At 46.6% G+C, this 13,469-nt stretch overlaps 1 protein-coding gene across 5 annotated transcripts in view; it reads right to left on the bottom strand.

Annotated features, from left to right (window-relative positions):
• NFE2L1 (NFE2 like bZIP transcription factor 1) overlaps positions 1–13,469 on the bottom strand; it is a 33,298-nt gene that overhangs the window by 4,575 nt on the left and 15,254 nt on the right. For 2 of the 5 annotated variants that reach the window (XM_083709327.1, XM_083709328.1), the window contains exons 4-5: positions 2,391–2,606; positions 345–434 (exon numbers count right to left, since the gene is read on the bottom strand). In XM_083709327.1, the coding sequence (XP_083565453.1) occupies positions 345–434; positions 2,391–2,606 (306 nt within the window). Of the gene's footprint in view, positions 1–344; positions 435–2,390; positions 2,607–2,761; positions 3,478–4,782; positions 11,154–13,469 lie in introns of those variants that run through there. The other 3 variants (XM_083709331.1, XM_083709330.1, XM_083709329.1) reach the window with 3 other exon arrangements.

Here is a 13,469-nt window from a genome sequence, read left to right as displayed (position 1 = left end):
CTTCCTCTCTGCATGAACTTCTGATGCAGACTGTAACAGCCACCCCCCACTCCCAAGGTTCCCTGCAACCACAGTATTGGGGGCTTTAAAGCATTTGCAGGGGCAGGGAGGGGTGGCATTCTCGCCACTTCTTTCCTGCTAATCTACCTGGCCTTGTGCCTGGAACAAGAACAAGCTTTTCTCTTCATTTGGAAGAATTCACAGCCTCACAAGGTTATGGCAAGGGCATGAGATAAAGATTGTCCAAGTCCATTTTTTACACTGAATGCGTCTATAGAAATGCCATATGCTGTTACTACTAAGCAGTTAAGTCTTCCCTTTCCCAAGGGCCATCATTGACCCACCTCCGAATTCTCCCCAAAGGGAAACGTGGCCTCCAGCAGCCTAAGGCACTCCTCCAAGGACAAGGCTGTCTGGTCCTCAACACCAGGCACCTGGAAGAGCAAATAATTCAAGTGTCATTTTACTGTAAGATCATCTATACCCGTGCCCTTCAACTTTTTCAGACCAACCTCCACCGGCAATATACTTTTTTTAAAAAGCCTGTACATTCTCCTATTCTTTGTGTGCCTCCTTTAAGAGATATCTGGAGGGTGGCAATGAGAAAATAGCCCTTTTCTGTCATCCTTCCAGCACCAGGCACACATTTTTATTCCCCTTGACGTTTCAGCGGCATTAATAGTGGCTGTGTTTGTGTGTGCTTGTGTGTATACATTTTTATGTGGATGGGGTGGTTATTTTATGTTGCTGCTGATGTTGTAGATGCACATTATAGTGCATCTGCATTGCTTTTAAAAGTATTGTATTTTATGTGTTACTGTCTATGTAATTCACACAAAGACTTCCTTTTCTTTTGGCTGTGTAAAGCAATCTATTAGCTGAATAATCTAAACTAACCTTTATCTTTCCTCCTCGCCCCACTCACTTTTATTCTTCTCTTGAACTTAGATAAATGTAATTAATGCTGAGGTGACACCCGTCTCAGACACAGACGAAACCCAGTGATGTAGTCCAGTGCACAGCCTGGGACAGGGCTAAATGCTCAGAACCAGGTAGTCCTGACCAAGAGACATAGTTTCCTAAAAACTCACCTCAACGGCCAATAGCTACATGGTTGTCTATCTGGCACAGTTTCCAATACCACACCCAGTTCCCTGTCCCACAACCCCTCCACAACCACCCCACTACTTATTCCAATGACACCCCTGAGTCTCTTCTCAAACACCCTGCATTCTGACAAAATTTCAAATGCTCAAGTCAAGAAACGGTTTATGTCACACAGTAAAATTTAATCAAATGCAAATTCTCTTGGTGCAGAATTAGATGTAGCCCCCAAGAAGGGAAGCCCTGCTTCCAGAGGATATTCTAACGGGTGAGCCTTTCCAGAGGCTGTCACCTACTCTGCATTCCTGAAGTCTTATAAGTGGGTACTGACTGAACTGAATCTGGAGATCTGATGTGCCCAGTAACAACTGTTCTCAAAGCCATCCAGAGTCAAGAGTTTATTAACTGGCTTTGATAGGATATCACAGTCCTACTCTGAAGACTCAGGATGGATTCACCAAATTAGAGATATAGACTAGGATGCCAAGCAAGAGCAACCCCAAGTAGAATCCGACTCACAAGATGCTCCTGCCATGTTGGGGGGAATCTCATGGTGATTCTACCTATTCCCCCTGCTGTCCCCTTTGCCCCCACAAAATTGGCTCCAGAGCAGTGTGTGAGGTGTTATAAAGAGAAATAAGGGGAAATGGCCTCCCCACAGCATCTGCTAGCAGGATTCTCTGATAAATCCTAGCCCCATTTGGAAGGAGACTGGCTAGGACCAAACTAATGAGATTTATAGAGAGAGATTTAAAAATTCTTACTAAATAACATACTCTTAACAGTTGCAACCAAAAATAAGACATGGGAGAAGGCCCAATTCTCACAGATCAGAGGTGAGAAGAAGCCAGGATGCTGAGAGAAGGATCAGAAGGTGGTGGTGTGAAGCCTAGGAAGAAGCAAGGGGTGTATGTTGAGGACTACCACAAAGCAACAGAGCACAGACCAAGGCCTTGAACCAAGCACGGAAAGGTAATGAATATCTATGCACTCAAACCCAACAACGCAAACAGAGAAGCAGCCCTGCCTGCTTCCTGGGCAGGATCAGCAACACTGAACATCAGTGTTTCAGAACTAATTCCCTTTTAAGATTTGTGTCTGAACTTGAAAAGGGGAGGACATTTTCTAGCATCACAGCTATTTTCTTCCCAAGGCCTACCCAAGCATGCAGTGAGAGGGAGCAGCAGATTTTCCTCTACTGAACAGCTACAAAGAACAATCCCAGGATGGTGGATAAGAAAACTGTCCTACCCAACTAGGGAGTTGACGACTTCTTGTTTTTTTACCTGCGCAGGAAAGCTTTCCCCTGTCTCGCCATCCACTAGCAAGGCCCTGTCAGCGACATCGCCCCCTCTGCTCCTCCAGCCATCCCCACACTCCTCCCCATTATTTGGTTCTTTGTCCACTTCGTTCTCCTTCTGGCGGTGGCTGTAGTCAAAAATCTCACGCCCAGCTCCAAGGTCGATATCCTGTCTCCACAGGATGTCAATTAAATCAATGTCCTAAAAACAAAAGAAAAACAAGGGGGGGGGACTTTAAAAACTCTTAATAAGGCTTCTTCCTTCCTTGCCGCCCTCTTTTCTCTGGAGATGCCCTCCCCTGCAACTTCAGCCTCCATTGTGACGTACTGCATCCACCACCATTTGACCCTACTCACCTCCAAGTGCCGCCCTTCATTCTGAATGTGGTGCAGCCCCACCTTTCCTGCTCCTTTTCTGGACCATCCCTGATGTCGTGGGGCTCCAGATACCTTCCCCCCACCTACAGCCATTCTGCACTGGGAGCTGGCCAAGAGCGGCTCTGCAACGAGGCTGCTCCGGGGCACAGACCGGGAACTCCATGAACAGCAACAGAGCTGTCTCCTTGTCGCTGCCCATGCTACGCAGCAGTGCTCGCTCTGTCCAGGCAGCAGGGAGTCTGCAGCTTTAACCGCTCAGACGGCTGGCTGGCTGGCAGGAGGGAGGGGAGGAAGGAGGGAGGGAAGGGAGGGCCAATTGTCATTCTGGATTGCTGCTCCATAGCGGGCTTGCATCAGCCTGTGGTGCCATTCTGGCTATTTGCATAAAGGGGTGGGGATTCTCTGCATTTTCAGCCACCTGATGCAACTCAAGAACCCGGCTTTGCCATGCGTGCTCTGCCTGGCCAGCTCCCTCTGCTCCAGACAGCAGAGCTGCCTACCTTAACCAGCCCTTCAAACTGAAAGCAAATTGCCCTGCTGAACGCATCCAAAACACACTGCCTTCTTCCAACCGCAAAGCAGTGATCAGCCCTCATCCAGACCAGACTCTAGACATGCTTCTCCTTTGGAATGCCCTCTCCCTTCCCCCACAATATCCTGAAAATTCTTCCTCTGCAGGACAGGCCTCTCCCAAGGCTAAGCCACCCCCCACAGGCAGGCTATATTTATTCACGCACTGCAGGAGTGTGTTCCTTTCATCCAGGCCCAGCCCTAGAACTGCCAACCACACAGAGGTACCTCCCCACCCTGTGGCACAGGCGGTTGTTCTTTTTCGTTACAAGGCATATGCAGTTTTTTAAGCGCCACTGTCAGCCAGCACTTCTGGCCCCACCCTCCACAAACCTATTTCCTAAGGAAAACAGATACCCACCCACCCCAAACTACTATTCTACTATGTACAGAGGTTACATATGGATCCAGAATTCAGGCTGCCAGAGACACAAATTTTTAAGTTGCTGTTTCTTTCTTCCAGACAAGAACTCAGCAGAGTAAAGTGCCCTCTTTTTTCACAGCACTACCAAAAAGAAAACAGAAAAGTGTCGTGATTTCCCCTTACCTTCCGACCCCCAATGTCAGAGCATAAGGTTGCTCTGTGTTGCAACACTATTCAGAATTTTCCTCCTGTCAATAATAGCTCTAACTTGAATATGCAAATTCTGGTATCACCTTCAATCACTGGTCAAATATTTCAGGACCTCCTTACAAATCAGTCTCTTCTGTAATTGCCAGTCCTGTTCTGCTATGGACTCTCACTATCCCCACCCCAGCAGAATCAAATGCTCTTTCAGGGCCTAATTTGTCGGAGGCACTATTTGGATCACCTTCCCCCGCCCCCCACTTCTTGAATTCACCCCAAATTAACTAAAACAAGTTTAGACAACTCTCTTCCCCATCTCACAAAATGGGTACCTTGACCAAACCCAACTTTGTTATTCTCCTGCAGTGTGCTCCTTAACATGAAAAACCCGTTCAAATTAAATAATACAATCTGGATGGATGCCTTGTCCAGTTACACACAGAAGATTTCTCAGGTCTCGGGGCGATCAGATGGTGTGGGCAAAGAGATATGCCAGTAGGTACCCATCTCTGCCCCCCCACCTGCACCTTTCAGTAAACAGGCCAGGATACCCATATGGGTCAAAGGCGTCTTTGGTCTGTACCCCCTCACCCTCATTTTGACCATCTGCTTCTTCCCAGATGTACCCCCCCCCCATTCCAAGACTCCGCTCACCCTCCCCCACTTCAGGACATTCATTTCTCACACAACCCATTTCCTCTTGTTCTCAGAGCCTCTCCCTCCTCCAGTCGATATAACACATCCTTTCCCCCCTACAGATTTATTAGCTCCAAGGTGCCTGGTGGGAAGAGATCTGGCCTGCTCTAGCCACAATCTAATAGCAGGCTTGAAGGAGGGGCAAGAAAAGGGTTAAAAGGGATACCTTTCTCATGTCCCCAGCTGCCGCTCCCAGAGCTGTCCACCCAGATCATGGTCTATGTAGAGCGCAAATTCCGGGCAGGCAGAGCTGGGTGACCCAGGCAGGGTGCTGGACAGACATCTCTGGTTTCAGTTAACAGTTGCTCTTTTTTTCTTTTCTTTTTTGGCAAGCTTGCCAGCCGCCCCCGAGTTGTTTAGAAGCCCCCCTCCTTTGCCAGCATGTGACCCACAGGTGCTGTGCTATCGCCAGCCCTCCTCCCTCCGCCCCAGCATGAGATCCAATCCTCAGCGCTCCTCCTCTTGTTGCTTAGAGGAGTTCCGGCGAATCCCCACCCCCTGCTCAATGCCCAGGCTGCAGATATGGAATCCCCACCCCATGTGCCGGGCTGAGGCTGCAGCGAGACTGAGACAACACCCCCCCACCACACACACCCGTTACCTAGGCTGCAGCCGGAGCCAATCCCCTCCCCCAGGTCACCGCGGAGGATGCAGAGGGAGCCAGGCTCCGCCCTGTGCTGGTTACCTAGGCTGCAGAAAGAACCAATCCCAGGCCTCAGGTCCCTGCTGAGGATGCAGAGGAAAGGGCTCCTCCTCGCACTCGTCACCTAGAATGCGAAGAGGAGAGCCAATTGCTGCTCCTCTTTTCCACCCCGCCCAGGTCGCCCTGGGAGCTGCAGCAGTGTTTGGGCCTCTGTCTCCTTGAGAAGCTCCCACGCCAAGATGCCCCACCCAAGCCAGGCAGTGATGCTCACAGCGGTTCGGGGAACACCGAAAAGAATAAAATGCCGACAACATTCCTTCGCTCTTGCATATCACCTACCAAAATCAGTCCTGCTAGGCAGCACCCTTGCCTAGAATGTTTTCCCCAGCCTGCCGGAGATTACCAAAAGTTCCCTCTTCCGTATCAACACAGATTTCATCCCCACCCCCACACTTATGTCTTATGGCCGCACGGAAGGGTATGGAAGCCCCTCAACCGCCAGAAAAGCTCTGCTGAAGCCCACTCCGGCTGCTGAGATTTTGCTGCACTACACTTCAAACTACGCAAAGCCCTAGGAACGAGCATTTACAAATATGGTGAGGGGCAGGGTCTATGGGTTCTTACACAGCAGCGTTAACAGACACAGACAGAGTGCCAGGACAGAGGAGGGTCAGTGCGTCTTGCTGTTAACCAGAAGGCTGGTGGATTGAGCCCACCTGGCTGTGGCCAGGATTCCTGCACTGCAGGGAGTTGGACTAGATGCCCCTCGGGGTCCCTTCCAACTCTACAATGATTCTGTGATTCTACTACTACCACATCCACTCACACAAGCAATCAGCAGCATTCTACAAATAATAAAACACAAAATATTTATACACCCCTTTCCGTAGCCACTTCACATATGTTCCCCAATGCTAAAGCATTTGAGACTTTTAAACCTGTGATTCTAATATGCACTCTTATCTCAGGAAAAGTCCCATCTTAATCAATTGTATTTACATGCATAGGATTTCACTGGCAGTTTAGAAAAGGAAGATCAAGGGACATGACAGTAACTTTTTTAATTATTCAAAGTGTGGAGAAAGCGAAGAGGAAATATTTTCCTCTACTGATGTAACAAATAACTCAATGAGTAGATTTTTAAAAATCACTTTATCACAGAACACAATTTAAGGAATTCGCCGCAACAAGAGTGGCTGGGGCAACCCAGTCAGATGGAAGGGATATTTATGTTTATATTTATTATGTGCTGGCTACTGCTTTAGAAAGCTTTAAAAAGGGATTGGACAGGTTAATAGAAGATGGCCATTAATAAACCCAATAACCATGACAGTAAAATGGAACCTCTACATACATAAGCAGCTGCTGAGGAAGAAACAGGGGAGACTTGTAGCCTCCCTGGAGGCTACCATGGACCTTTACTGGTCTGATCCGACAGGGCTCCTTTTCTCTCAGAAATATTTATACCATCCCTTTGGATCAGGACAGTTACCAGTGACTTCTATGTCTGTTCCCCCCCCCCCCCCACAAACAGTCCAGTCTAACCTTATCTGCCATTCTATTACTTACACATTTACATCCTATACAGTGAAATTAATAAGGTAGGATTCTGTCTACATTGTGTTCTGAAATGAGTTAAGACAGCAATGGGCTAAAGGTCAAAGATTCACAGCAAGTACTTGGAACAGAGCAGCATCTTAATGCCACAAAATATTATATATTATAGGCCATCCCAAGTTGCATGTTTCAATGCTCTCTTGTTGATTCTATCTTCTGTTAGCTGTGGAAGTTCTAACTGTTCAATCCAGCTGAACCTGGTGGTTTCAATTGTCTCCATTGTATTTTGCAGAATATAGTTCAAGTAGGAATTGAAAAAATCCCAGGACCTTTGAACATATATGATTTTTTATTTTTTACTGGCACATGGGAACTTAAGTCTGTAATCCTACATTCACTTATTCACTACATTCAGTGGGACTTACTTCTAAGTAGACATGTACAAAATTACACTGTAAATAGTTTATTACCCATCTTCTTCTTTAAGACAGAGTAGCTGACACTACAAACACATGTTCCACTTCCCCCATTCTACATTATAAATGACAAGAGTGAAAGCATATACCAAAATTACTTACAAAAACCTCATGACAGCTCTAACTAAAAGTAGTCAACATAGAGGCCAGACAGTCAGTCAACAATGTGTGCTCAGCTCACTGTGTAGTCAGAGCCTAGAGCCACTATGTGGGAATTTTTAAAACCCTGACCTCAAAATATATTGCCACCCATTTCCACCTAGACTTTTCCCAAACAAGCCTGCAATCACCAATACGGTGGTTTGATTTAAATCAAGCTGATTTAAAATAAATGATTATTATTTCTTCATATAGTTCCTAAAGAATGGTGCACATTTGATCATGAAACCATATTCATTTACAGTTTATGCTGCAATCCAAAGAGGAAGGGAACCAAAGGTGATTGAACTGCTTTAACTTGCACTCACTCTGGAATTTTCTCTTTAAAAAAATACATAAAACTATTTCCCTGTCATTGGGAATAAAAGAAGGGGATTTAGAAGGAGTGATTTATGAAACATCCTGAGCTAGTTGAAATCTCTCCCAGGTTTGGGAACAGGTTGGGTGGCCAGGAAAGCTGGGAATTCTTCAAACCCAAACCTGATGTTGTGACAGGAGCTGGCTGGGCACTGAGGAGTGGTGGTTGGATACTGAGGAGTGGGCACCATAGGGAGAAGGGGGGTTAGAGACTAACTTGGAAGAAGGGAACAGCGATCTGGGGGAGCCTGTAACAGACAGGAGACAAGAATCAGGCAAGATAAGCTGCAGGATTAGAGAGTGAAGAACAGGTTGAGGAGGAGGGAGAGGCCAGGCTGGTGGAGAGTCAAGAGCATTGGTAGGCAAACTAAGGAGCATGGGCCAGATCAGGCCCAATTGCCTTCTGGATCTGGCCCGCAGATGGTCTGGGAATCACTGCATGGATTGCCAGCACATGCATTCTTTCCCTCTCCCTCACACGGCAGCTCCAGCGCTGGCGCCTCCTCCCTCCCTCCCTCCTCCTGGCTTCTCCCTGCCCTGCCTAGACGAGGAAGGGGGCTGGGCTTTGTTGGTGCCAGGGTCAGCAGCGCTCAAGCAGCCACCATTTTAAGCAGCCCCTCTCTGGAGCCCTTTCGTGTGCTGCTCATTGTCCTGCCGCTCGCAAGACACAGGTAAGCAGCCACCAGGGCTCGTCCAGTACTGTGGAGAAGGGATGGGGGGGGGCTTATAGTCTGGCCTCCCACAAGGTCTGAGGGACAGGGGACCGGCCCCCTGCTGAAAAAGTTTGCTGACCCCTGGTCAAGGGCTTCCACACCTCCTCCTCTTGCCCCATCTCTCCTGCTCCACTGTCTCCCAGGACCAAGCAAGGATTGAAGAGGGAGGAGCAGAAGCAGGTTACATGCAGATGGGGAAGATACATAAGTTGAGGTCAGGGGCCAGGCCTCTGTCACTGCAACTGCCTCATCGGGTGCACACCTTGGAGTAGCTGAGCAATGTAGTACTGATAGACATGCCTTTTCCCTACTTGTAAGTGTACTTTTGACAATAAAGAGTTACCTCCTCACTCTGGACATTCCTTGCCTGACAGCCCCCTGGCAGGGCCAGGACACTGGGTGTTTCTGCAGAGATGAGGCTCCAACGTATTCTATGGTTCCTGTCTAAATAGAGTATTGTTTATTCTGTTTTGATTCTTACAACCATGTCCTGCATCTTGCATTGTATACATTTTGTAGCAAGGTTTGTAGGTTTTTCTTTAGCTATATAGGGAATGCCTTTAAAATATTCCCCTTTAGGGTTTGCTTACAACCAATAGCCATGAGAGTTTGTGAGGTTACGCATAAAAATATAGGAATCTGACCACTGGGTAAATTTGTTGTCTTATTTACAGCATTCCTCCTCTCTGCTTCGGCCCAACCTCGCCCTCACAAAAACAAAGTAACAAAGATGGAAGTAAGGTTTGCTAGTTACTGGGTTATTTTCATTAGGTAAATAAATACCAAATACTTTGGTAGGCTGAATGCAAATATTCATACTTGATCAAATTGGATCTTCAGACATAGATATAGATATAGGCAAGCCCCAATGCTAGCAGGTAAAAATTAAATCATTAGAAAGGCATACTATAGTGCTAACATGCAGATCAACCTAGTTGTTCTTTAAGATAAACTTCTAGTCGCTTAAAAAAAATGATTATTTTTTTAAATCCACCCTGATCACCCTGGGAGCAGGCGGGAAAAGTTTATGGTTGAGTGTGATGAGAAATAAAAGCAGGTCTTGGGGAAAGAAGATGAAGGAATGGCATCCTGCTATGTATATATCTAATTCAAAATGAACAGGGGAGGAAAGCAAGATGCAGAAAGAGTAAATAGAGTATAGAACAGAGATAGATATATAGATATATAACCATGAATAAAAAGTTGGCATTCAGTGGACTCCAAGGGTGCTGCATCCTAAGTCACCCCATTACAAAACTGAGGTCAAAGTATGACATCAAAAGCCAAAAACTGTATTGCATGCATTGCATCACAATTTCCGAAGAAAACTTTGGCAACTCTTAGATCTTCTACACCCCAGTTTGCCATCCATATATAAACACGTAATCACGATGAAGGTAAGCACAGGCGAACACCCAGTATGTGGGCGATAAACATGACAGCTTAAGAAAACTGACGATGTTATAAGACTCACCCCTTTTTAAAGTATGTTCTGTTGAAGCAGCATTTACTGCTTTAAATGGTGTTTGAAGAGCTCCAGGACTCTGGGGCCTAATCTCCAACAAAAGTTAGCTTTTTGGTAGCCATGTCAAGGCAAACAAGATTGGCCAGGAAACAGGGTGGTGGTGAACGATGGGCGATAGCATTTATAGTCAGGCTATTTCCCAAGGGTTCAGGCCAAACTAATGTGTATGGATCTAGTCCCAGTGCATTCATGTTGTAATTCCAGGAAAGACAAGCTTACTAAAAACAACAGCAACATACTCTGCTACAGTTAAAAATAAACACAGCTCAAGCATTTTGTTCCTTTAATTTGACAGGGCGGAACCTCTTCAAACCCTCCTAATCCTAAAGGTTGCAAAGGGTCCTACTTTCACACAAATGAGCCCAGGTTTAGGGGGCCCTGAGTACAAACAGAAGTGCGAGACTGGAGAATAGCTGCAGCTTCTCAAGGAAAGGAAGAAGTTGTGCTGGAAGCAATAAGAAGTGGGCATAAAAGTGTCAGAGTTTGCGGGCAAGTTGTGTTTTTCAACCAGCCAGTTTTCTACAAACAGTCCTTAATTTCTTTTCAAGAAAGCAGAACAGCTCGAGCCTCCCTGCTCCCCAGCTTTCTGAGACTAAATGCCCATACCCTAGTTATGTCTGCCCCTGGACCATGTCTGTCCCAAACCTCTCATCTACTGCCAATTCCTCTAGGGGCCACTTCTGCAAACACATACTCAGGGGCCCTATTCCTGCTATCTTAACACGCATGCATAAACATGTAACAAAATATCTGTGCACTTTAATCTTAAGTTATTGTGCAATACTTGACTTTCCTATACAGAGCTGGTATCAATATTTTTTGAGAGAGAAACAGACTTGTGTGACATACCTACAAATATTTTAGGCCAGAGGTAGCTAAACTTTCTTGGTCCAAGACCCACATTCACCCTTGGTGAGATCTCCAAGGTCTGCACACCAATGGTAACACCACACTTTTCACCACAACCTACACACAGGGCAAACCCATGTACAAGACACAGTGCTCTGCCCTTCAGCTGAGCCATGAAGATCTAACTACCCCCTCCCACCTCAAGTGGCCAGTTGGATGATTGGGAAGGGGACAATTTGCATCCCCAACAGGGTGTCCACTCCAATATCATGTCAACACTATTTTTGTTTCTGCCACTGCCAACAATATGGGGAGGAGGTCTAGGAGGCAGGGGAGAAACATTTCCCTGAAGAGCTGGATCTTATGGATTTGAGATTTGTATGTGAATACTATAGTTCACCTTAAGCCTCTGGTCCAGACTAAGTAATAAATCACTTTTTGAGGGGTGGGGGTGGGAAAGAGGCTTATAGCAGTATTAAAGATAGAACTTGAACTAAAACAGGCATAGGCAAACTCGGCCCTCCGGATGTTTTGGGATTACAACTCCCATCATCCCTGACCACTGGTCCTGTTAGCTAGGGATGATGGGAGTTGTGGTCCCAAAAGATCTGGAGGGCTAAGTTTGCCTATGCCTGAACTAAAAGTACAGAGAACAAAAGGCTCAGATGGATCAGAGATGCAGACCAAGGTAACATGAATCAAGCCCAAATCCTAACACTTTGAATAGCAAGAAAAGACATTTGGGGCAGGCTCCAGCCTTTGAGGGACTATTGATAGCAAACCATTTGGTGAGATGACCCTGCTCACCCACTCCGCCTCCACGAGGTAGGTCACCATAATGGACAGTGGCTTCTTCTTCCTCCCCCCTCCACGTACCAGCCAGTGAGTAGGCAGTGCAGCAGTGGTCACTGCTTGCTGCTGCCATCGTAAGTGGGAAAAGGCAGGCAAGTAAGCAGTGGCAGCTGCTGTTCCTATCAGGCATCACTCCCCGCTTGCTTGGTGGCAAGCAAATCATAGCAGAAAATGCTCCCACTATTGGTGGTGCATGCTAAAGGGTGGATGCACCCAATTAGTGTTTAATTACATTTTAATTATTGTCTTTTCTATGTTTTTAGCTTGTTCTATTTTATCTGTGTAAGCGCCGCTTTGAGTCCCAGGCTGTAGAAATGGTGAGACAGAAATTATTATAATTACATGATAATCATAATATCACAGTGAGCCAGAAACAGGGAGAGGTGGCACTAGGGCAAGTTAGGAGTTAATAAGTAAGCCTCTCATTAAGTACCTTGGGGCACAGTAGCTGCCCAATGAAGATAACCTAAAACCAGCCTGGAAAAGCAGCAAGGGCAATGCTAAAATATGCAATGAAGCACAGAGACAAGGCTAAAGGGTGCTGAGCTGCATTCTTACTAGCAGACAGCAGCCATTTTCAGAAGCAATGTATAATCTTACAGGAGTCTGCTGTGTCCTAATAAGAATGCTGCTCAGCAGCTTTGAAGTCCTGTGCCTGTTTTGCAGTGCCTACTTTATGCAAGTCTGCTCTGAACAGTCCAGTCTTGTTCTAGAGTGCCCAGGTTCAGAAGGCCAGCAGTCTAGTATCACACTGAAAAATATCTGCGCACATACTAGAATAGTTCCTGTAAACTCCATTAGCCCTCATGTCTGGAAAGGGGAGGGGGAACCCTTCCCTTCACCTCTTAAGGTTTGAGGAAAACAGTATGTTCTCAACTGGCCCATGTTTACAGGAATTGCTTAAGGGACAACTCTCTCCCCACCACCCCAGCATTCAAGGGGAGGGGGGAGACAGAGCAAAGGGTAAGGAGATCTTCTCCATATGTTGCCAGAGTAGAGACAGGCTTGGGGTGGGAGTGGGTCACGATGGAATAATACTAACTCTCTCAGCTCTCATCACATGTTGCCTGAGCTGGGCATTTATTTTTATACCCTTGTTGTGGAAATATAATACAAGGGCACCATAATCCAGAGAACAAGTCCTTCTAGAAGATCAAGCTGCCTACACAACTCAAGCCTATAGAATCATAAAGTAGGAAAAATACTAGAGAAATTAACAGCAAACTCTGCCACTTTTACAAGCACTGTTCTTGAATCCTTGCACAGCAGGCATCAAGACTCTGGACTCCTAAATACAGTGGTACCTCTGGTTGCAGACAGGATCCGTTCCAGAAGTCCGGTCGGATCCCAAGGTTTTCGCAACTGGAGGTGCCCGTTCTGCGCATGTGCGCACGGCAAAACATGCAAAAATACTTCTGGGTTTGCCGCATACATAACCCGAAGGATATGTATCCAGAGGTGCACGCAACTAGAGGTACCATTGTACAAGCATCCCTCGCTCTCACCCAATTCCAAAACCTTGCCAGAGACCAGGGACATCACAGCTACCCATCTCTCTTATGGTCACTCAATGTTGCATTTATAGGAAATGACTGAACAAGACTAGCCAGGGCATGAACAGGAGCAATCTTGAAGGATCATGTCTGATGAAATCAGGTGCAAGGAGACCAGGCCAGGCAAGAGGGCAGATAATTGAGGAGGCAGCAAGCTTAATGGAAAGTT

The sequence above is a fragment of the Podarcis gaigeae genome (assembly GCF_964106915.1).
Source record: "Podarcis gaigeae genome assembly, chromosome: 13".
In the NCBI taxonomy this organism is placed as follows: Eukaryota; Metazoa; Chordata; class Lepidosauria; order Squamata; family Lacertidae; genus Podarcis; species Podarcis gaigeae.
Note: the sequence above shows the minus strand (reverse complement) of the source record. Positions and strands in the feature narration are given on the sequence as shown.